General features: G+C 37.6%; 1 protein-coding gene across 1 annotated transcript in view; it reads left to right on the top strand.

Moving 5' to 3' along the window:
* Positions 1 to 26,319, top strand: part of NPNT (nephronectin) — a gene marked incomplete at its 3' end in the record, with an annotated part of 74,763 nt that overhangs the window by 6,110 nt on the left and 42,334 nt on the right. The window contains exon 3 of the mRNA XM_079707566.1: positions 11,334 to 11,384. Within this exon, the coding sequence (XP_079563692.1) occupies positions 11,334 to 11,384 (51 nt within the window). The remainder of the gene's footprint in view (positions 1 to 11,333; positions 11,385 to 26,319) is intronic.

The raw sequence follows: 26,319 nt of genomic DNA, 5'->3' as shown, positions 1-26,319 counted from the left end.
TGTGTTCTTATAAACAGATCTCTACATGCTGAGAATTCAAAATTGGGTTTTCCAGTTAATCGTCTTGGGCTTTACCTTTATTGACTATTGATATGGCTCTTGATTGTAAATGGAAAATTTCTTAATATGTTTGTAACACACCGATGCTTCCATATTTACAGCACACAGCACCTTAATCACTTAGATTATCACAAAATACTTGTTTCTTGCTCTGTAGTTATTCTGTTTAACTTCCTTAACTTTTCCATCTTGTTAATGGCACATTTCATTTTAATTATTTTAACAATTTCTCTACTCCAAGTGGAGATCTCTGTAATAAAGTTTTCTCAGGGTTTGTATATCTGATTTTAAAAAACCATGTATTCGTGGAAACAGTTCTTAACTAAAAGCACTAAACAATTTGGGACAGCTGAGTGGAGCCCTGACTTTTGTACCTGATTAGCTATTTAACATTTCTCAGGTGCAGTTTTCTTATTTTACAAGTGGATTTCTAAGGTGCCCTGCAGCTCTAAACCCCATCTGAGAACTTCCTTAATATTGAAAAGGGTATATAGGATCTAGATATTGCATTTCTGTATGGTTGTCTTTCTGTGTACTTGGACATTTGGCTCTATATGTGGCTATAACAATAGTGTTTCTGTTGAAAGCACTTTGTAAAGGTAGGAAGAAAAACTCAAAATACAACTAGTTCTAGGTTTCAACAAAGCTGTTCAGTTCCTGAGTTCTTTGGCTGTCATTAAGCAATTTGTGGTTTTTGAAAGAATTTATATAAATTAAGATGGTTTTGTATCATTTTTCCTTAAGACCAGGCAAAATGCAGGTGTTCTGTTATGTTTCTTTGGAGATTTTGGTGAGAAGTGAAACCTACTCCTAGAGTTTGCTTTGCTTTATTAGTTCTAAACCTCGTTTTCTCCTCCCTCCTCTCAAGTTAGTAAAGGCTACAACTGTACAATTGCCATGTAAAGTGAAAATTCTGGATTTTTATCAGCGCTAGATAAACTTATAGGTTAGTGCAACGTAAGGACTGAGAAACAGTAATTCATTCTGAAACTGTTTTGGAGTTGTCCAATAATTTCACTTGGATAATGTATGTTATGGCTAATGATCATGGACCACTAGAAAGAATGATGAACAAAGCATTGAATTATTTCTGTATTTCAAATGAAATGGTTATTAGTTTAAGCAGAGAATTTTGATTTGGTAAGTGAAACATTTATATTTCATTCCTTATTCATATCTGGGTTCAGAAATAAGCCTCTTAAAAGGAACATGATTTTTTAATTTTTGTTCCCTATGTTGGTCATTGATTTCCTGTCCCTAGTTATGAAAGTATATAGATTACACCCTTCTTTGATTTTTTGGATTTTGAGTACTTTCTTTAAAATAGTTAAGAGTAAACAAGATATATTGGAAGTGACTTTTTAAAAACATTTATTTTATTTGTTTTTTATTTTTGGCTGCATTGGTTCTTCGTTGCTGTGCACAGGCTTTCTCTAGTTGCAGGGGGCGAGGGATACTCTTCATTGCAGTGCGCGGGCTTCTCATTGTGAGGGTTTCTCTTTGTTGAGGAGCACGGGCTCTAGGCACACAGGCTTCAGTAGTTGTGGCACTCGGGCTCAGTAGTTGTGGCTTGTGGGCTCTAGAGCACAGGCTCAGTAGTTGTGGCGCACAGACTTAGTTGCTACGTGGCATGTGGGATCTTCCTAGACCAGGGCTCAAACCCGTGTCCCCTGTATTGGTAGGCGGATTCTTAACCACTGCGCCACCAAGGAAGTCCCTGGAAGTGACTTTGAAGGCCACACATAGTGTTCCCCTACTATTCCTAGTGAGTGCCTTTCCACTAGTAGTGAACAACTATGGCAACCTCCACTGGCCATGAATCAGCATTTTATAGATGAAGCAGTTTTTTATATCCATACAACTGTACGTGCTCCAGGAGTAACTGGGAATCTCAAGGCAGGTTGTGCTGCTCAGAGCCGTGTTGAAGATTGCCAGCAGGTCCCAGGCCAGCTTAATGGAGCTGAGCACGCTTTACTGTCTTAATGTTTATCAGCTTCCTCCTCTAATTTTGGGGTGAGAATGCAAAATCTCATGTTTTATTTTTTGAGGTAGGAATAAATGCAAAGCAGTGGACAATCTTATAACTACTTTCAGTGCTAAACCTGAATCTCCAGATCCTTAGCAAGTCAGTTTTTTGATTAAGGTTATCCAATCACCACTTTCCATGAAAAGGTTAAGAACAGCATGTACTTTGGGTGACTTCAAGTGGTCTTGGAATGCAGATTCCAAACTAGAATCAGTGTTGAAGAAGTTTGACCTTTTTCTGTAGGTAGTTTTGGAGTATGTCGTCTTGAAAGTTAAGGTTCACAGAAATTACCTTGTTCCTTCATTCTTTCCCCGCATTAGGACTGATCTTTATATCATACTGGTGAGAGCTACTAATTTCCTAAGATCCCCTCATAAATTAATCTGGGCAGGCCTTAACCTTTACGGACTAGAAAATTTTAGCACTTCTCAGGCTGGGAGGTGAGGTCAAGTCAAGGGAAGCCCTTCAGTGGGCTTCAGCTGCTCCGTCTGCCTTCAAATACCTGCCACAAGGAGATGCTACCTGAAAGCGCACATGCACGTACACCTGGTCCTGAGGAGCGGCTTCCAGCCCAGAAACAGCACTTTGCTACTGGGAAACTTTTTGATAAGCTTTGGAAAATGTAGTTGTGCTTCCCCCACCCCCTTCTGTAGTAATGGTAATGGTGGTTTTCATCTGTAGAATTCATGTTATATGCATTTTCATTTTTTTTTACATCTTTATTGGAGTATAATTGCTTTACAATGGTGTGTTAGTTTCTGCTTTATACCAAAGTGAATCAGTTATACATATACATATGTTCCCATATCTCTTCCTTCTTGCGTCTCCCTGCATTTTCAGTCAGTTGAATCAACTGCATGCTTTTAAAGCGAATCCAGAGATGCTGAGTGATTCCCTGCAGTTTCCTTCAGTGAGTAATGGAAGATATTCATCACAGGAGCTGCGCCTTCATCACGGGGGAGATGAAAGGGAACGAGAGAAGGGTTATAATGGTCTAATCCTCATCACTCCTCCCCTCCCCCACCGCCATAACAGATACTTTTGCCCCTTTCCCACCGATTTTGTGCAGGTTTAACATTTTTTCCCTTCAGTCTTTTAAAAATATTTATTTATTTTATAAGAGAAAATGCGTTCATCGCCTCAAATACCCCTCCTTAGAGCAATAAATGTTACCAGGTTTTTGTATACCTTTCAGAAATACTTTACATACGTATGGGTAAATTCTTATATATCTTATATATATATATATTCTTATATATAGCATGCTATATACACCATTTTACTTTCTTTTTCCTAAAAATGCATCTTGAAAGACTTTCTTTATCATCAGCACATGAAGAGCCTGCTCACTTTTTTATGGATGTGTAGCATTCCACTGTATGGCTATACCATAATTTGTTAACCAGTTTCTTATTGGTGGACATTTACGTTGATTCTAATCTTTTGCTAACAATTCTAAAATAAGCAACCTTAAACATACATTGAAAAAACTATTGTTCTTCAAGGTAACTTTTATATGTGGTCAAATGACATATACAGTTGTAATTTTGACCAGGTGGCCAATGGTTTCTTCCTTGGTAGTAAGCAAGTAAACAAAAGACTGGATTGCAATGCTGACTTAAGGCTCTGGCAATTCCACATCCAGAATCTGATCTGTTGCTTGACTCTAGGATGCTCTAATCCCTACTTTTTTCCCCAAAAAACCCTCTGACAAGTCAGTGAAGGTCCCTATGCCCCCATTTTCCATCTGTTTAATCTTGGACTAGAGGCAACTGGATGGGAGTATGGGGTGAGGTTGTCCATTAGCCAGGATCCCCACCTGGCATCCTGCCTGTCAGTTGTCTACTCTTTATGGATGTGAGGTCCTTTTTACTTATAAGAAAGACTCATACATTCTTTTAGGAATTGCTTAGTTCGTTGACCTTTTATTATGTTTATAGTTCAGCCATAATTCTTACAGCTATGTATATAGTGTTTGCTTTTTTACTAGACCCATTACCTGTTAGGGAGGAGTATGTAGAATTTTGATACCTGAATAAAGTTTTTTGGGACACCTGCTATGACATGAGTATTTTCAGGAAATATTAAACTATTGTACCAAAATACTTTTAAAAAGTGACTTTGAAACTGTAGGGGTGGGACTTCCCTGGCGGTCCAGTGGTTAGGCCTCTGCACTTTTACTGCCGAGGTCCCGGGTTCAATCCCTGGTCGGGGGACTAAGATCCCACAAGCCACGTGGCGCAGCCAAAGGGGGAAAAAAAAAAAGAACTGTAGGGGCATATCATTTCCATTAGTTATTCTAATCCTTATTCCAATTATATCTTAAGTCATCTTATTTTTAAAAATTAAGAAATGCATGCATAAGTTAAAAATTAAAAGAACCAGATTGGGAGAGAGAGAAGGCAGTGAAGGTAAGTCTTTCTAACTTCTCTGTTTTCCTGACACCTAGTTCCAGACTCCAGCAGGCCACCACTGTTCCCTGTTGATCTTTGCAGAGATTTCTAGGCATTTCCAAAATTTTCCTTGTTCATAAAATGATGGCATGAAATAAAACTAGTCTGTACCTTCTTTTTTCATGTAATATTACATTTTGGAGGCTAGTCCTTATCAACTCATGTAAACCTGACTCATTCTTTTAAATATGGGTGTATCATATCTCTTTTAAATATGGATGTACCATAATTAATTTTAAATTAATTAATTAAAAATCCCCTATTTATGTACATTTAGGTGGTTTTCAATATTTTGTTTTTACAAAATATGCTGTAGTGAATATCTTTACACATTCATCTATTTATGTACATTTAGGGGGTTTTTCAATATTTTGTTTTTACAAAATATGCTGTAGTGGATATCTTTACATATTCATCATCACTGTTATATACATACAGATATGGGAGAGATAGTCATCCTATTTTTATGTAAGTACAATTGTTGAAGAGCTCTCATTTTAGTTTTATAAATTGTCTTATATAACATATGTAACTTGAAGGCGATTAAATCATGGATAATATTACAGAGTGGAAGCCTTCCATTCAGTCATTTTCTATTTTTGATTCCTTAGAAGATACCTTAAAAGACGAATAGAATAGATTTATTTCTATGTTTTTATGCCCTACCTTGTTTGGGAAAGGATGTGAAGTGGCTTCCAGGAATGAATGCAGTAAAATAGGAAGATAGAATTAACAGTGGCTAGAGGAAGAAAAAAGGATAGAATAAAAGATAAGATGTTGGGAGGCGAGTTAATAAGTGCAGATATGTAAGCCATAGGATTTAAATTATGTTTCATAATTTAGCTCTTAGTTTCTGCTAGCCAAAGGAAAAAGGGAAGTTTCATTGCTTATATAATTCATGTTGTTTGTTAGGGAAAAATCAAGCCAGTTATTTGGGGAAATTATGGCTTTTCCCACACATAGTACTGAAAAAAGACTTTCATGTGGTCTTCAGAGAGTGGGGTTGAATGATGGAGTGGAAGGGGCTACAGCAACGTTTTTATCATGAAGCAAGTGGTGGTTTTGTAAAGATGTTCCATAGAAGAGCCTCCAACCTAAGAAGAGACCCTTACTCTAGAACTGCAGTTCATAGAAAACTATTTTACAAGCAGCTTAAGAAACATTATACATACTTAACTTTCTGATGACTCAGCTTGATTCAGCCCAGAATATCTAGCAGTGATGGGTGAACTGTATAGTATAGGGCTTTGGGTGGACAATTCTAGGTTAGACAAAAGACAGTTTCAAGTTAGGATCTCTAACAATGTCAAGTTTGCTGTAATATTAATTAAAAGCTAGTCTGTCAAGTTTGCTGTAATATTAATTAAAAGCTAGTCCATATATTTTTTCTTTTCTTTTTTTTTCAGCCCATGTATTTTAAAAATCAGTCAGCAGTTGATGGAATTGGTACCCAGAGGCATTGGGAATGGAATACAGATAGGTGTCTCCTAGGATCCAGTATTAGGAGGCTCTGCAAAGAAATCGGAGAATTTTTTGTATCAATTTTGTATGAGTTATTATTTTTGTATTCATCGAATATTAGTATAAAAAGTCATTACCATTTTGTATGTACTTACTCATTTTCATGCAAATTATAACTTGGGGTAAGAGGTGAGGCACAAACATTGCTTCCAGGCATCATTTATCCTACTTATGCTGTTACCTGGAATAAGGGCCAGTGAGCCCAGGAACAACAAAATCTTTGACCAGTGCTCATTTCCCCAAAGCTCCTGATTGTTATAGGTGTGCAAAGGAGCCCAAATGAACCTTAGTTTTTATTCTAGCTCATCTGGATGTCATGGAGGGCTGCTTTAAATAAGCCACTGGGGCCTGAATAGACTCAAAGCAGAGTCTCATGTCACCGTCCAGACACAAACTTAACTTGTTTTCACTGGGGTATGAGGAAAGATTAATCCTCACGCACTCCTGAAACTCCATTGGCAATGGAACCTGAAACTCTGGGATACATATGCCCTAGGAGAATCTCTCTGTCAAGAAAAGAAAAAAAAAAGAAAAAGGCTCAACAAGATGTGTCTGGAGAGGGCCCCAATCCAGTAAGTGCCCCATCTCCTTGGGAGAAACAGAGAAAGGGACTTTGAATGCCTTTCCCCAGAGATCAGCACCAACCAAGAATCTAACCTGTCCAAGAATTGTCACCCTATATCAACCTGGGGGGGCGCCAAGGAGTTTACATTACCAGGGCCAAGATCTTACATTTCTTTGTGGGAATAAATAAATGATCAGTTCTCAAATATAATAGAATGTAGCCAAGACAATTTCACTTGAAAAAATTTCAAAGTGATATCAATCGCTGACCATAGAAAAATACTGTAGCATAGGCCTAATGTGATTGACAGTGCATCCCTGGGAATCTACCAGAGAAAATTGGTTTCAAAATGTATATCTAGTTACTTAAAATTCACCAGTGTGTTACAAGGTATAGAGTTCAGTTAAGTAATATCAAATATAAAGAAATTTATATTTGTGCATTTTAAATTATATTTAGTGCATTTTAATGCACTAAAGCTTCATTTAAAATTTTCCAATTTCATCACGTAATTACTACTAGTGCCTAGTTGAGATAATTATGGTCATAATATAACTACTAAAAAAATTCCTTATAAAGCCAGCATAAAAGAGTATAGGGCTTCCCTGGTGGCGCAGTGGTTTAGAGTCCGCCTGCCGATGCAGGGGACACGGGTTCGTGCCCCGGTCTGGGAAGATCTCACATGCCGCGGAGCGGCTGGGCCCGTGAGCCATGGCCGCTGAGCCTGCGCGTCCGGAGCCTGTGCTCCGCAGGGGGAGGGGCCACAACAGTGAGAGGCCCGCGTACCGCAAAAAAAAAAAAAAAAAAAAAAAGAGTATGTTACAGCCTAGATGTGATAATGTATTATTATGTATGGTAAAATAGTGTAGATATCCATGAGTTATTACATATTCTTTCATAGTCTCAAGAATTTTAGTTTTAACTTAGCCTGATGAAACACTGTTAAGTCAACTTGTTATTTTTACGTCTGATAGAAGGAAAAAGAGATATGAATAATCAAATTGGTTTCATAGCTTTATAATATAGTAGTTGATTTTGTAGAAGAAACAGTTTTTCTTCTAATTATATTTAATTAGAAGCCCTCATTTTCTGCCATATATTAACCAAAGGCTGGAGACAGCCTTGGTAGGTGTTAGATGCTGTGGAAAGCCAGCCTGAGACTAAGAATTTGCTGTAGGTAATTTGCATGAGGATAGTCTAGAATGAAATAAATTTTAAAACTGAACACTTCATTTAGTTAGTATCTCTTTAATGGTCCTGTAGATTAATGATATAAACTCTCCAAAACTGACATTGTTTTCCTATTATAACATCATCAGCTCACAAGGTTAAGGTTGTCTTTTGTAAATATTACTGACTTATTCTGAACTTTTAGGAACTATGTCATCACAGTTTAAATTTGTGCTAATGTACACAAAAGAAGAAACTATTAGACATTTCTGGATTTATGCTTACTTTGCCAAAAACAGTGTTGTTTTTCAAAAATCTCTAGCCTTGTTTTTATAGATCAGAGTTTTCAAACTCAGTTTCTATGAAAAATCCCTAAATGGTCAAAGGTGTGTGTTTAGCACAGAGACTAACTCCTTGGATAGATTTTCTGAACATAAGCTTCCTGCCATCCAAAATATTTTTCTAAAGCCTTTGTTACCTCCTATTTTATTTTAATGTTAAGATTTTGTAGGTACTTGGTAACTATCTGACAAATGCTTTCATGCCAACAAATAGCAAATAATAGAAAAACAAATTGCAGCTCATGCTTAAGTGTGTTTTTTTTTAATGTACATGGATGTTTAGAGTTGATTTTATATTATGTAACTTACTGTGGCAATAGTTTCTACTGGGTAAATTGTCCCAGCTCATCTGATTACATAAATATTTCGTGGTGTTTCATATAGACAATGGTGGTTTCAATTTCTTTTGTCCCTTGGACTGAGTTTTTAAATCAAAACTCAATTGAGTGTTTACTGATGAATTAAAAGGTTCATTGAACCTTAGTGTCTATGTATGGCCAAAAATTAGGATATTCCCCTGTATAGTTTATCTCCTAATTAAGGCAGAATTGTGTTTTTTTGAAACAGGTAAATAGGGGGAGAAAATATAAAATTATGAAGAAATGATTTGTAGATTTGTTAAATGTTCTGTTCTCTAATCTTGTGTTGAGGTCTGATGAATGCTATAGCTTTAATGCCTATAAAGCAGTAGACTGAAAGTTGGGGTCATCCAAATTCTTACTCAAAATGCTATTCGTGGACGTGGGATCTGTTGTCCTGGATGTTGGTGTTATAAACATGCAGAGTTGGAGAGCTGTCTATGAATAGAGTTTGCCAGGCTAATATTAACTTGTTTGACAATGAGAAATATGTGAAATTTAGTGTTGGGGTATGGAGAACATCTTAGATTTACTTTTTTTCTAGCTAGAGATTAGGGTTAGAAGGTAGAAGTACAGTGTCAGAGAGGACCATTCCCTTTCATCTATGTACCTGGCATTTATCACCTGGAAAGAGGTGCCTGTATCATGCTTAAGAGACTGTCTGACGATATGCCAGAAGATAGGGATACCTTTGGCTAATAAGCAGGCTCAGTTCCTTTGGGTTTCTTTTCCCTCATTTTCCCTAACTCTGTCCAAAGCCCAGGATGGACTCCAAATCTGTAACCTGTGTTTAGCAGGCAAGAAAAGTCATCCCCGAATAGTTCAGTTTCTCTGGTTTATATTAGTCACAATTTTATAAAATCATTAGGGTGCTAATGATCTTTAACCATGCCTGATAATCACTGAGACCCCTCAGTAGAGTGTAGTGTCACTGAGAGCCCTCAGGTGAACTGAAGCAGTGGTCTGGGACAAGTCGCAGGAGAGAGTTCTACAGTTGTGAATTCTCACCGGGTGGCTTTGCTGGCGAGATTGCATGTGTTAACCACTGTGGCTCTTTACAGTGGCTGTCGGGAAGCAGGTTATCAGGAAAAAATGGGACAGATTTTTCTATATTATGTGCTACTAATGAATCCTATTTTAGTGCTTTTTAGTGGGGTTTATACCACAAAACAATACATGTAGGGCATTTATTTTTGGCAGCTTTCACAAAAACCGTGGTGATGGTTGCCTATGAAAATTTCCTTACGTGTCAATAGAGAATAGATTCCAGAAACTTTCTGGAAATAATCTTCTCCATGTTTAAAATTGCTTTGATTTAAAATGCAGTTTTGTATAGTTTTAAAATGCAAATTTTAGAATATGGGGCATTGGCTAAAATTTCATGCTAAGAAGTCTTACTTAATGGCTATACATACTGATAACATAAAACGCGCTAAATCTATGTGTGTCAAGGCTGATTTAAGTTAAGTAAGAGAAATGTGACCCAACTTAAGATATTATGAACAAAAATAAACTATACAGAACTGTTGGATGCTTGGTACTAATATAACTACTTAGAAAATAATGACGTTTGCTATTCTTTATTGGCTTGTTTTACCTTTGTTTAAAATCATTTAATATTTTTTCTTGATAAATTAGATTTTTCAAAATTGGCATTTAAAGAGTATTAAAGAAACGGTATCCTTTTATATTTTTCCCTTCTCATACATAACCATAGTCATAAACAGTTTTCTTTAATATGTCATCCAGAATATAATTTGCAATTTATACTTTGATTTATTTTCAGCTTTTTGCTTAGATTATGCCTGATATATTTCATTACTTTTTTTAAAGAAATGTAGCAACATCAAGATATGGTGAGTTCTTTTAAAGTTATAAACCTAACCAACACAAAAAAAAACCTCTAACAAGCAAACGTAATGTGTACCTTTAAAAGTACAGAGCAATCATTCTGGATCGATAATTAGATTATTACTTTAATTGAATCAAATTGGACTTAGAATTTTTTTCTTCTAATATTACCTAAAAGAAGGCTCCATTCACCTAATTTTAAATTACACAAATAAGCACACAAGTGGAAAGACATTAATCCAAAAGAGAAGTCATACAATCATCTCTTCCCTTACCTCTAGGATCTCTAGGTTGGTCGAATGCTGACCATTATTAATAGTGTTTCAAGTTTCTTCCATTTACTTTCATTAAAATGGGTAATTTATGTATCTTCAAGTGAAATGGCTGAGCTTTCACACTAATTCTTGTTGCTATTGACAACCAAAGCAGCCATGCAAGAAGAAAATGCTGTGGAAGGAAAGAAAAAAAAACCTTAATATTTCCTCCACAAAGTTGGAGAGAAAAGGGAACACACAGTATGTAAGAAACAGGTAAGTAAAGATATATCAATTTAAAAACTACCAGACTTGGTTACTAATTTATCAAAAGTTTTAATTTTTTTCAGATATTTTGTCCAATACTCATTTAAATAAAAGGATACTGTCTCTTGGAACCAAAAATTAATATTCTGAAAATGAAAAATTGGATTGGAAGGTACAGTGTCACAAAAGGTCTGAAATACTTTAATTTAGAATTTGAACTATGAAAGAATAGCACACTTCAATTATTGGTTAATATATTTGTTACAAAATGTTTCTTAATGACAAAATGGTGACTAAAATATTACTATTTTGAACATGTCCTAGATTTTTTTGTTTGTTTCAGAAAAGCACTGAGAGTTGCATATGTGTAAGTCTCCGGGAATGTAACAAGTTGATAAATACCCAAGTCCAGCCTCCTTACAGAGAAAAGATCTGGAATTTCTTTTTTTGGACATTTGTTTTGCAGCTTTCTACGTCTTAAGGCAGAGAATAGCCAGGATAAGGTGCCAGCTCAAAGGTTAGATGAACATATTTTTTGAAATAATTTTGGCTAATCTATGTCTTGAAAGACATACAGTACTTCTAAATAATAACTTTACAAAGTTATTAATAAAACTTAACACTAGTTGTGTTTTTGAGTTGCTTTTGGTGGGGGGGAACTATATTCCTTAGAGATGTGTTTCTTCTGTTCATAATTTTATTTCAGTTATTACATTAAACTTTTCCCTTTCAGTTTATAATTCCTTTCTCCTGTTTTATGAATCTAATAAATTGACCTCCATTCTAACCTAAAGGACAGTTTATGTTTTTAATACTTAAAGAAGCAAAAAAAAAAAGTCCACCAAATGAAATTACTAACACCATCCTATCATTAACCTGAGGGAATTGTATCTCATATTCATTAATTCTCCATGGAAAGAATCAGGTAAGAAATATTTTTATTGTATAAGATATGTAAGATGTTATAATAGCACCTTGTAGTATTCATGCTATTGTTTTGGTGCGTAAAGTGTTTCTTGTTTTAAATATTTTTGGAAGTGAACAGTGTTACCTAACAAATCACCCTTGTGAAACTTTTGTGGAAATTTTTGGTGAAATATGTGAAATTCTATTTAATGGAGTTGGGGCCAAGAAGACAATGTACTTTAAACTGATAGATGGAAGATACTATGACATGTCAGAGAAAATGTTTTTAAGGGGAGATTTTAATAAAATCACTTGGGAACAAAATTGATAGTTCTAGAAATAAAAGTTAAGAAATTTCTCTGTTCAAGGACACTTAAAAAACCAAAGCATATGTATCTTATATTTACTATCAGCTATAGTATTAACTAGCAGAGCTATGGCAGAGGTTAAGGAGGTCATAACAAACAGAGTATATTGTGGGCTTTGTCACCAACAGATGCGGGTTCAGGACCTGTTCCTGTGACTCACCAACTATGACATACTAGATATTTTATTTAAATCTTCTGAGCCACAATTTCCTAATCTTTAAACCTACTTGGCAAGATCGTTGCTGGCCATAAGGAGAATGCCTCATGCAGAACAGTTCTTGATAAATGTTTGCTATTATTATTGTATGGTCAATATAAAAAATACAAATGAACTTTGAAACAGTGTTTTATTTTTACTAGAGTCCATGGTGGCATCCATGGTATAGCATGTTTTAAAATACATTTTGTTTACCATGCCCATCGTTTGGAAAAAGTCCATTGGAAGTAGTAGAATATTTCTCAGGTTATTCATTTCTAAAATAAAAACTGTCATTGGATGACCATCTGTGCTTTTGAACCATTCCTTTTACACTTCTTTAATGACATCCAGTTGCAAATGTCAGAGTGAAGTAGGGTTTTGGTTACCTAACCCAAGGAAAAGGAACTGGAAGGATCGAGAATTGAATTGTAGAATTACATGTAGAGTTACTTAGTCATTTATTTGACACACATTTGAGAGTTTACTAGAGGGAAGGAGCTACGTTAGGGGCTGGCAGAGATACAGAGATTAGTAAAACATGGACTCTTGCTTGGGAGGAGCTGATTTGGTAAGATGGTTGTCTCTTATTCCTTCCAGGATTCTACAGTAGGCAAGAGTTAAGGATAAAGAGTTGAGGCTGTTTAGAGGAAGAATTACTTCCTGCTGGAGAGGATCAAGGAAGATTTCACAGACTCAGTAGTGTTCAGTTGATTCATTCATTCAATAGCTACATAACTAAGGGCGATTACCTGTCTGATCCTGTGCCAGCCACTGCAGATACGTTAGTAAGATGAAGCTACAGGCATTTATGTCATTCCCTGTCAATGTTGAAGGCCCACAGATGAAGACAATATTGGATGAGAGGTGTGTTTTGAGATAGGATCTTGTGAGAGCACGTCTCAGTGGGCAGTATCCCCACCCAAGAGTGATGGACTGGTGGCCTAGCTAAATCCCGAGGGATAAGTAAGTCAAGTAAAGGGCACCCTGGCCAGACAGAAAAATGCACTGAAACTTCAGAAGCCAGAGTGAGAGGCACATTCCAGGAAATGTAAGAACCTTCATTTGACATTGGAGTATGTGTTTGAAGGATATCTGATGAGAGATGCTGTGGGAGAGGTAGGAATGGGCTGACTCATGGAAGGCCTTTGATGTCATCTTAAATAGAGTAGTGTTTATCCCAAAGTTGCAGAGGGACATTGTACAGATTTTAAGCAGGGGAATAACATAATCAGATTTATGTTTCATAAGTTATAAGCTGGTGCCAATGGGTCAGATCTAGCATACGGGTGAATTTGATTTTGCACACAGAGAGTGTTAACATTTTTCGAAATGGTCGCCAGTGTTTCTGAGGAAAAATGGGTATCAGGCTTTGTTGATAAATCAGTAGCTCTGCATTGCTGCAAGGAATTGGTGGGCTGGAGTTGCTTAGCGTTGCCCCATTTGGAGAAGCATGTACTCCTTTTTATCATAGGGCTCACTGCTTCAGGCAGATGCCAAGGATCTGTAGGCATTTGGGGTTCTGGGGCCAATTTCTGAACATTTTGCTGATTGGCAATTAAGAGCTAGCCTTTTGAGGCTCGGGACTAGAGGCTGTTACAGTAAACCTGGTGAGAAATTGAGTTTTAAGCAGTATTGGTGGGAACAGAGGGAAGAATAGGGATTGAAAGATACGAAAAAGAAAGGATGGGGAGGCATGCTTTAGGACAGTGCTGGGGAGTGCAGGCTTCGTAGACAGACTTGGCTGCTACCAGACCTGTGTTTTTGAGAAACTTACCTAACCTTTCTGAGCAATAGCTTCTTTTTTGGTAAAATATAGATAAGAGCCCTACCTTACGGGGTTTTTATGAGGATCAAACGAGAAAATGCAAAACGCTTAGTTCAATAACTGGCTCCCATTGATTCACATTCAGGAAAATGGTGGCTGGTGGTGGTGAGGATGGTTGTAAGGAAGCTGGACACCAGGATGATGCCTGCGTTTCTGGTGTGTGATTTGGTGAGCTAGAGAACATGGGAGAAAGTGCAGACGAAGACTTCAGTGTTGGATGTGATATGTGTGAAGTGCTTATGAGACTTTGAAGTAGAGAGATGTGATACGTGGTTGGATTCCAGGGCCTGGAGCTCAGGGGCACGATGTGAGAGGGGCACAGGCTGTGATTTGAGGCACAGGCTGTGATTTGATGATCTCTCCACCCCTGTCCTACCCAAACCTTCCTTCCCCTCCGTCACCTTCAGTCAACATTAATGATCCTCACAACTCCCTCCATAGAGGATCAATGTTACACAGTATCAGAAGAATGTGGGAGAGGTAAAATACTATATTGCCTGTCGGCTGAAATGTTCTCTGAGAGTTTTCAATTCTCGAAAAACTTTCTTTCCAGTTTACCATTTTGGCCTCCAGCCGAAAGAAATGAGTAATTCAACATTTGTTTATATCAAAGGCTGAAAAACATCACACTCTATAGACATTCTATCTTTTTTCCCCTTTTGGTTGGCTTTTTCTGTTTCCCATCACTATCACTCCTAAAAGTAAATACTCAACTAAAAGTAAATCATTGTTAGGAATGAATGACTGTACTTATGTTTGAAATTTATATTCTTTCTTAGTGGAACATACTGAGAATCAGCCCTGCCTCCAGACCTGGCTCAGATGCCACCTTCTCCTTTCTTTCTTCCTGATTTTTGTGGCAGGAAGTCTCTTCTTTCTCTACATTTAGTTATTAACACTGGCACGGAGCCTATCTCATCCTGCCCTGCGTTGTGGTTACTTGTGGATCTATATCATTTGTTCTGCTAGGCTGTTAGTTCCATGAAGCTGGGGACTGTCTCTTATACATCTTTAGCTTCTGCAGTGCCTAGTCTAGCTCAGTCAGTACTTTGAAGGTATAACGATCAGGCACTTCTATATAAAAGGCCTAAAAGGTGTGAACATGATGTAATCTTAATAAGCAGATTGTAGTTTTAGGAAAGACTGTTTACTGGGAAGATAGATATATTTAATTTGTCTGCCTATCTTATGACCTTATTACATATTAGAGATCTTAACTCTTTTTTTTTTTTGCGATACGTGGGCCTCTCACCGCTGTGGCCTCTCCCATTGCGGAGCACAGGCTGCGGACGTGCAGGCTCAGTGGCCATGGCTCACGGGCCCAGCCGCCGCGCGGCACGTGGGATCTTCCCGGACCGGGGCACGAACCTGTGTCCCCTGCATGGGCAGGCGGACTCTCAACCACCGCGCCACCAGGGCAGCCCTAGAGATCTTAACTCTTGATGAAGCTTCTTAAAAGAAATCAAATTACATGCTTGAAAACACATAAAGTGTAATCTGATTGTGTCATCTACTGTTTATAATCCATTATTGTTCGCCATTATGGATAGAATACTGATTCCCTTAGTATGAGAGTCTTCAGGCTGATGATTGCCTTATTTTAAAAAGGACTATTTTTTGCAATGTGGACACAGTCCCAGTGGACTGCCCTCGCATTGCCAGACCCTCTGCTGCTTCATGCCTCTCTGGCTTTGCTTATGCTGCTTGTTCTGAATAAGGCCCTTCACCCAGCCACATGGTGAATTCCTACTCATCCTTTAAGATTCAGTTCACATTTCTTCCTGCCACCTTTTCTGACATTTTTCCTACTCCCTCCTGTCTGCAGGGAAATTCTTCCTTCTATATTCTTTTAACACCTTGTACACCTGTCATGTCTGTCTTTGTCAGGAGACTATGAGACTTCAGAGCAGGTACTGTGTATTTAAAGAGCTCAAAGCTAGTGGGGGAGCAGGATAAGAATAACTGTGATAATAAAGCATGATATATGTGTATATATAAATATATGTGTATAAAATTTATGGCAGAGGTATGCACAGAGGTTTAGGAAAGCACTGAGGAGGGCTCCAAACTCATAAGGAGGGGCAAAAGCAAATACTGTTTAAGCTGTGTATTGAAGCCTGTCTAGATGTTAGTCCATCAGACAAGGGGAAGAATGACATTCCATGTAAAAGCATGCAAGTATTAGAGTATGTTACTTCCTGAGAACTGCCATCAGTTGGTCTGTTTGTGGATATGATTGGAGATGAGACTGGTGGGACAGACAGGAGTCAAATTATGAAATGTGGGGTTGAATGCCATACTGAGAGTTTGAACCGGTATGATAAGTGTAATGATAAGTAAACAGAGTGATGACTCAGTGAGTATAAGGGGGAGAGTGGCATGGTGAAACCCCCAGTTCTTAATACAGTTTCTTAGACACTGTCGCTATTCCTCTTTGTCATTCTTATAATTCTCATTATAGATAACATTTTATTGAGCTCTTACTATGAGATGGGTACTGTTCTAAGTACTTTATTTGGATTTTCTCATTTAATCATCCCAATAAACCTATGGGTAAATTCTATATGCACCATGTTGCTTTACTATTTTGTAAGTAAAAAATGGCAGTGCTGACAACTTCCTCCGGTTCAACCTATGATCTTCATTTTAGATCAGAGAGAAGCTGGGTAATCTGCATGGGTCATTCATTTCCCAAGTGGTAGAGCTGGGACCCAGCAGTCTAACTCCAGCATGTGTGCCTTACCCTCTTCTCTAGAGTGCACTAAGTGAACAACAGCTCACATGTTAAGAAATATCTGTCAAAGTATACATATTATCTACTCATGTTTATAAATTTTTTTCCCATTTTTGTGTTTGAAAATTTCAAATCCACAGAGGAATCGAAAGTATAGCAACAGTAAATAGCCATATACTCTTCATGTACATTTGTTAACATATTTGCATGTATGCACACTCTTCTCTCTCTCTATATATATATATATTTATACACACACACATATACACACACACATATACACATATTAGTGAGCCATTGGAAAGTAACTTACAGACATAATGGCTCTTTGTACCTATATACTTCAGCATGCGTACCATTATCACACTTAAGAAGTTTAGCATAGGTACAATAATATTATGTAATAAACAGTCCATAATTAGATTTCCCAGATTATCTCCAAATGATTTTTATGGTTTTTTCTGATCCAGGTCCAATCAAGGATTATATATTTCATTTAGTTGACATTCCTCTTTGGTCTTCTTTAATTTAGAAGAGTTCTAGATCTACTTTTTTTTTCCTTCTTGACAATAACATTTTTCAAGAGTCCAGGTCAACTGCTTGGTAGAATATTGCACAATCTATATTTGTCTAAGGTTTCCTCATTATTAGATACTAGTTAAACCTTTTTTGCAAGAATATTACTAGGTGATCATATATTATAACATTCCCATTGCACATAATGTCAGTTTGTTCTATTACTGGTGGTGCTAAATTTGATCACTAGATTAAGGTTCTGACTACCAGATTTTTCCACTGAAAGGCACCTTCTTCTCTTTGTAATTAGTAAGTGATTTATGGGGTGATACATTGAAACTGTTTGAATATCCTGTTCCCCAACAAACTTTTGGATAATTTTTGCTCAAATTATTTAATGGTGGTTATAAAGTTGTTTTTTTCAGATTCTGTCATTGTTTCTGTGTGTTCACTGGCATTGTGTAAAGAGGAGCTCTGTTCTCTTCTTTTTTAGAATCACTTTGGACCTGTGGATTCTTTTATTATTCAATTGTTATCAATTACTATTCTTATTCTTCTTGGTGCTCAAATTATCCCAAATTTGGCCAATGGGAACACCTCCAAGCAGCTCCTGTGTCCTTTTCACTTGTTTCCATCATTCTTGCAATATGTCCTTGCTTTTTCTCACAGCAAAATATTTCAGCCTCTCTGCCCCAGCCCTGATTCCTTTTACTGTGGGACGGTATTTAGAAACAAAGATCTGGAGACTTCCCTAGTGGTCCAGTGGTTGAGACTTCACTTTCCAATGCGGGGGTCTGGGTTCGATCCCTGGTCGGGGAGCTGGGATCCCACATGCCTTGTGGCCAAAAAACCAAAACATAAAGAACAGAGCCAATATTGTAACAAATTCAATGAAGACTTTAAAAATGGTCCAGGTCAAAAAAAAAAAATCTTGAAAAAAAAAGAAACAAAGATCTGGGTGTTATGTCTGCTCTTTGCTAATGTTACCCTACTTAAAAAAACAAAAACAAAAATCTACTTCACACTTCCTGATAAGTAATAACACTTTCTGATGTGTTCTTAAAGTCTCATTTGGCATTAATCTAAATTCCACTCTTCTACCACAATGAAAACAGAAAGAAAAGTTAAAATTTCAAGTAAACCAAAAATGACAATACTTTTTAGAAGATTTCTTAAGTGGAAATGGATATTGCTTAATTATGGTAAATAAAAGTTAGCTTGAGATTCAAAGATGCAGATGCGGGCACTTATTTTCTTTGGTCTAGTTCAGAAATTAAAAGTTAAATAGAGATTAAATAGGTACTTGAGAAATTTGAATTGGATTTTCCCAAAGAAAAAAATAAAATAAGGTAGCCAGACAGCTCTTGGGATATAACATTATATAGAGCAGAAATCCTTATTTATTTTAACTTCATACTCTAAATTATTAATCAGTTGGTTGATTAATATTTGACTGTAGTTTGTGATTAGTTTAAATTCTTAATATTTGACTGTAGTTTATGATTAGTTTAAATTCTTAATAAAAATAATGTTACTTAAAATATGAGAACAAAAAAAATCATAGTTGTAGTAATACATCAGAAGAGATAACAATTCTATACTTCATTAATGATTCAAAATCTGGGTAGTAGAGCAAGTAGAGCAAAGCGATTATTTTATGTTGAAACATTCTGGCAGGGTTACTTTAATTTTCTTAACTTACAGATTTTATTCTTAACTGCGACTTTTCCTTCCTAGAAATGTAACCTAAATACCTTTATGCCTTTAATTACCTTTGATATTCTCTATCCCTCTCATCCTTTCCTGTTTAATATTACTATAATCTCACTCTCCTCCAAATCCACTCAAAAAGATGGGTTTCTGGCCTTTTTCTGACTACCAGAAGTATTAGCAGATTCTCCATGGAACTGGGATAAGAAATTTTTACTGAAATCGGGCAAGTCACTTAACTTCCTGTGCTTTTGCTTGTCTGCTGGTAAACTGAGGATAATGTCTGTCTCTCTCCTGCCTTATATGGATACTGTGAGGGTAAATTTAATCAGTCATATAAAGTGGTTTTGCATTCTGTATTCATGAGATCGTTTAACAGATAGTATTTTATAGTGGTAACAATCAGAGGCCCTTTTATTTCAGTTTTTACTACAGAGGGAAGTTAGACTTGAAAATAGGATATTCAACACTAGAATACAGGATATTAGGAAGGCTGGAGGGTTGTTTTCCTCTGGAGATCTTGGAATCTGTAGGATTCTTCCCTCTGGATTTGTTATACCTATGATATAGGGAAGCTCGAGGTCCTTTCCAGTGGAGCCCTATAAAAATTCTGCCTCCATTCCTTCCAGGTCCCGTTAATATAGCAATATAGCAATGACTTGTTTAATGCCTCTTTCAGCTACTCTTTCTCTCCCAAGGCCAACTTGCATACTTTATGTCACCTGTTTCTAAATTACAGACTCTGGAGGACAAGGTTCTTTTTTCTGCTTTTAGTGTTCCATGTCTGAATAGCAACATGATGTAGATTGCAAAAATTACAAATGATTCTTAGGATTTGAAAGACAATCTTATTTACATTAAGAAAATCATTTTCGGGCTTCCCTGGTGGCACAGTGGTTAAGAATCCGCCTGCCAATGCAGGGGACATGGGTTCGAGCCCTGGTCCAGGAAGATCCCATACACCACGGAGCAACTAAGCCCGTGCGCCACAACTACTGAGCCTGAGCTCTAGAGCCCACGAGCCACAATTACTGAGCCTGTGTGCCACAACTACTGAAGCCCGCGCGCCTAGAGCCCACACACCACAACGGAGAGTAGCCTCCGCTCACCACAGCTAGAGAAAGACCACAAGCCCAACACAACCAAAAATAAAAAGAAATTAAAAAAAAAAAAAGAAAAAAGAATCATTTTCAAGTTACAACAACACCTGAGGTTAAGTTGGCTTTTCCCTTGTCACTTTCCAGAGCCACCACCTGCTTGGGCAACTCAACATGTCCTTATTTTTTTACAAATGTTGGCACTTGACTCCCAAGTGTGATTAGATTACATAAGAAATATTATATAGAACTGATGTGGGAGTTTAATTTTCCCCCGACTTATTTGATAACATTGTCCAGCTCAGTGTCAGAAAACATTGTCCAACTCTCAGAACCCCAGTTACATCAGTTAGGATGAATTTTTAAGAGTAAAGTCTTAGATTGCAGTCAAACAGAAGAGGCTTGGAACATGTGACATTAAAGAGCTATGTTTGCTTTGCCAGTTGAGACATGTTTCTTTTTCTAGTTAAAGTAATGACTTAGGGGTTATTTTAAGGGCACTTTGGAGATCATGTTGCAGGAATGTTAGAGAGTGAATTTTGAGTGTGATTTGCCCATTTGACCTTAATTCCAGCATCTGATTTTGGGGGGAAAATAATCTGTCATTAATTGACTACCTGTGATCCTCACCTGAATTTTTTTTCTTGAGCTGCTAAACCATATGTGGATGCTAGTGGCCAGTGGGCCAAATGTGGCCCAGACTTCTTGTCATTGATCCACGTGAAGGTCAGAGAAACAATGCTGACTTTTGTGATTAAACTATAGCAACAACAGACACATTCTTTCCTACAAATCAGTGTCTCATCTATTTTTGATGTTTTGAGAAGATCATTCTAAAATAGACTACTAAAGATAGTCCACTTACTTTATTTCTTTCCTGACCTGCTATTCACAGCAGGTTGTGAAGGTTGGTGTGTGCTGGCCACTGAGAACTCACATTACAGTGAAGTGGGTTGTCAAAAGGTGGGTCTGTCAAAAGGTGGGTCTGAAAATGAAGTTGGGAATCATTTTCCTCTAGTCTCAAGGTGGCTAAGTATTTTCTAATCTAATTTTTAGATGTAGAAATGAAATTCTTTAGATACTTCTAAAGTATATGATATTATAGGTATAAGATAACTTTGACAAATTATATTTCTTTACTAAGATTTAATCATAACATTTCTGTCCTAAGTGTGTATCCAAAGAAAGCAATTGTTGGCTTGACGGTAAACACAGATTAAGTCCAGATTCCTCAGCCTTGTGCTCAAGGATAGTTAGGAATTGTAATTGTAACTGTATTGTAATTGTGTTCGGCTACAAGTAACACTGACACAAAGACCAGTGTCCTAAATTACTTGGATGGCCATTTAGGGTTAATACTGTGACTTCCAGCTTTGCCTCTTTTCCATTTCAAGATTCACCTCATGATCACAAAGTAGCTGCTGTAGTTCAGCCATGACTTCCATATTCCAGGGAAGATAGAGGAGCCACCTGTCAGCCACTTTTTTTTTTTTTTTTTGCAGTACACGGGCCTCTCACTGCTGTGGCCTCTCCCACCGCGGAGCACAGGCTCCAGACGCGCAGGCTCAGCGGCCATGGCTCACGGGCCCAGCCGCTCCGCAGCATGTGGGATCTTCCTGGACCGGGGCACGAACCCGTGTCCCCTGCATCGGCAGGCGGACCCTCAACCACTGCGCCACCAGGGAAGCCCAGCCACTTTTTTTTTTAACATATTTATTGGAGTATAATTGCTTTACAATGGTGTGTTAGTTTCTGCTTTATAACATAGTGAATCAGCTATACATTTACATATATCCCCATATCTCCTCCCTCTTGCGTCTCTCTCCCACCCTCCCTATCCCACCCCTCTAGGTGGTCACAAAGCACCGAGCTGATCTCCCTATGCTATGCAGCTGCTTCCCACTAGCTATCTATTTTACGTTTGGTAGTGTATATTAGTCCATGCCACTCTCTATTTTACGTTTGGTAGTGTATATTAGTCCATGCCACTCTCTCACTTTGTCCCAGCTTACCCTTCCCCCTCCCCACGTCCTCAAGTCCATTCTGTACGTCTGCGTCTGTCCTGCCCCAAAGTTCTCCTCCATGACCATTTTTTTTTAAGATTCCACATATGTGTGTTAGCATATGGTATTTGTTTTTCTCTTTCTGGCTTACTTCACTCTGTATGACAGACTCACCTTTTTAAGTAGCTTTTAAGTTCCAAAAGCCCCACCCAATAACTTCTGATTACATACAATTGACCAGAATTTAGTCGCTTGGCTACCCAAATATGTCAGGGAGGATAGGGAATGTAATTTTCCACTGCTGACTCATTATTCTCTCCAAAAAAAAAAAAAAAAAAAAAGCCATTCTGTTTTCAAGAAGAAGGGAAAAATAGTACTAGTAAGCACCCAGCAGTTTCTGCCACCAGTGCCTTTTATGACCTGCCTTAGCCCTGTCTTTTGCTCCCATCGCTGTTCTAAGCACTTTGTACGGTAGCTCCACCAGAGCCATGGTGCTGCCTGAGAACTCCCTTCATTGTCCTTCCCCCATCCTTTGCTCATAGTTTGAAAGGCTTTGTCTCCCATCCCAACTATCTCTGCCTCTTACCTCTAAGGCTCAGATCACATTTCCTTTTTTTTTTTTAACATCTTTATTGGAGTATAATTGCTTTACAATGGTGTGTTAGTTTCTGCTTTATAACAAAGTGAATCAGTTATACATATGTTCCCATATCTCTTCCCTCTTGCATCTCCCTCCCTCCCACCCTCCCTATCCCACCCCTCTAGGTGGTCACAAACCACCGAGCTGATCTCCCTGTGCTATGCAGCTGCTTCCCACTAGCTATCTGTTTTACATTTGGTAGTGCATATATGTCCATGCCACTCTCTCACTTTGTCACAGCTTACCCTTCCCCCTCCCCATATCCTCAAGTCCATTCTCTAGTAGGTCTGTGTGTTTATTCCCGTCTTACCCCAAGGTTCTTCATGACCTTTTTTTTTTTCTTAGATTCCATATATATGTGTTAGCATACGGTATTTGTTTTTCTTTTTCTGACTTACTTCACTCTGTGTGACAGACTCTAGGTCCATCCACCTCACTACAAATAACTCAATTTCATTTCTTTTTATGGCTGAGGAATATTCCATTGTGTATATGAGCCACATCTTTATCCATTCATCTGTCGACAGACACTTAGGTCGCTTCCATGTCCTGGCTATTGTAAATAGAACTGCAATGAACATTTTGGTACAAGACTCTTTTTGACCTCAGTCACAGTTATGATCTGCCCCTCCCCCCTTCTTTTATCTCATCTCTCTATCATAGCCCTTGTTAGCTTTCAGCCAGTGTATTAAAGTTTCACAGTTAATTTTCAAATCCTCTGTGATTCCTTCATCACCCTCACTTGCCTAGCAGAATAATTGCATGTATTAAATATTCAGTTCATGTTTATTGGACTGAACATCACATTGCAGACCTAATGCCCGCAAGATAATAGGAGATAGTCTTTTGTGCCACCGTTTTCAAAGGGTATTCTTTTTGTAAGAGAAAAAAATTGGTTACATCAGCATTGTGAGTATCCTATTCCATTTAATACCTGTTGGCTAATATATAGGTCGTTGGTTACTTCAGTGAATAGTCTGTTGGGTAGATGTGCAAACAGCAGTTTGTTTGAAAATACTGGCTCCCTAAACATATAAGAAACATTAACAGCCTGGGTCTCTTGGAATGAGGGCATTTGATGTGCCCCAGATTGGAGCACTCCACTGAGAACAAACAATGAGAAAGGGAGGGTGACAATAAAAACCTTTGTTCCTGAAAAGCACCTGAAAGTACTATAAATGGATGATCTTTAAGCTGGTCAGTGGGTCAAAAGACAACACAGCCTGAGCGCCTCATATTTGTTTCATAAATAAACTTTTTCATGATTTTTAGTGGTACTTTCTAAACTTCTTTTTCATGTTTTTGAGATGTTTTCAAATTCCAGTTATTTGGGGAGGTTATTACCTAGACTTGCATTTAATTATTTTGAGGTGTTTACTTTTTCTTTTTTTTCATTTTCTTTTTTAAAAATTTATTTTATTCAAGTGTAGTTGATATACTACTTTTTCTTTTTAAATATGGCAGTTTGGATGCCTCTGTGATAACTTGATTCATTCCGGTTGTATTCATATATAATTGTTAAAATTTATGGAACATCTTTTTTAAGATTAAAGAAATTTCTTTCTACCTTGCATTTCTTGGTGATAGGGCCTGGAAATTACATAAAAGGTGGCTTATTTCTGGGACTTGTTTTTAAAACTGCATATAAACCATCTACCGGGTATATAGTTGACTGAAGCATAATACTGGAAGGCCTTCCTAGGTAGTGCATTTCTTCTCACAGATCTGAACAGAATTGTTTCCTGTTGAATGTCATGCCATATCTAAAATCAGATTTTTTATGGATTTCCCCATTGCATTTCTCTACCATTTACACTCTGCTCACCCTTTCTGTCTGCAAACTTTTGCATTAAATACCTACCGGGCAGCAGTAAGGATTAATCATGGTATAGGGTCCAGTTGGGGTGACAAATATACAGGCAGGAAAGGCCTGAAAGTAAGACTGGCAAATAAGCCTGTGGAGTGCCAGGCGAGGGAAGGGTTGGTGAGAGTTGAATGAGGAAATGTAGAAAACACCAAAAATAACATGCACATCAGCTTCACAGGAGAGTTAGAGTTTTGAAGGGAATGTTTGAGAATTGTCCGAAAATGGGAGCATCTCCCAGAATGGAGAAAAGCATGGGCTAATGTGAGAGGGAGCACGTGTCAGGGACTGGAGAACACAGGGTCACTGTTGACCCCACTCCACTTGGTCCTCAAGACCTGTCTGCTCTTCACTCAGGGGTTACTGAAGCCCATCCCTTTCTGTCCCAAGAACAAATCATGCCTTCTGCATGTCAGTTAGACTCCAGTCTATCCTACGTATCATCACCATGCTCATGTTCCCAGAGTTTTTATTTTATCAGGTAATCCTCCTGATGATGATGAAGTTTTCATTTATAGATAAAGTATATAATCCTCAATCTGAAATTTAGGGGACATCATTGTCCGGTACCACTCACCTATGATTGTCCACCTCTTACTCTTCCCCCAGCATTTACCCATCTCTTTAGCTTGACAGGCCTCCTCAGTGTCCTCTAAATAAATGATGGCCTATTTGGCTCTACAGTTTTCCATACCTTGGATGGTCCGCTCTCTTCTCTGTCTACCCTGGCTTCAAGATCCAACTCAAGATCTCTTCTTCGAGGTTTTCTGTGCAACTCTATATGGATATGCTTGTGTGATGATTTCTTCACAAATTTCATATGTGCCACCAATTTTGCTCATAAATATTGCCTTGAATTTAAAACATGATTGTTTTGTCTCTTCGTCTAGATTGTAAGCTCTTTGAGACCAATGACCACACTATACAATTATTTTTCATCTATTTTAGTATCTGGTGTAACATGATACGTATATTTGGTATAGAGCGATTTCTCAATCTGGCACCATCACGTTTTGGGCTGGATAATTTGTTTTTGTCAGGGGTTATCTGAGCATTGTAGGATGTTTAGCAGCATCCCAGTATTGTACCCACTAGATGCCAGTAGCACCCTCTTCCCAGTGTGACAATAAAAAATGTCTCCATTTGTGCTAAATGCCCCATAGGCAGCAAAAATACCCCCTGCTGAGAATCACTGTATAAACAGAATAAATTCTAACCAGTATCTTGGTAGGAATTGAAGACTGTGAAAAGATTTGAGTGATGATGATTTATAGCATTTTGGGGTCTTGAAGGAAGACAAATTCAGCTGATGGAAGACTGAAAATGTAAAATAGAACTTTCTATTTTCTGTGATAGGCTGTAGAAAGTGTATTATAGATTGATGAGCAATTATGATGCAACTTAAGGTTAAGAATGGGCAAAATGACAGAAGTATTCTTAAGTTGAGGTTTCAAAAATATTTAGTTTTAGTTTTTAATTCATTTTGACCCATTTTATTCTTGGAAATACCATTTCCAATAAAATATTATTTAATTGGAAATTTATTTGGAGTTCATACTTAACCGATATCTTTGGATTAAGAGCTATGTA

This window comes from Hyperoodon ampullatus, assembly GCF_949752795.1.
Source record: "Hyperoodon ampullatus genome assembly, chromosome: 1".
NCBI classification, from domain to species: Eukaryota; Metazoa; Chordata; class Mammalia; order Artiodactyla; family Ziphiidae; genus Hyperoodon; species Hyperoodon ampullatus.
Note: the sequence above shows the minus strand (reverse complement) of the source record. Positions and strands in the feature narration are given on the sequence as shown.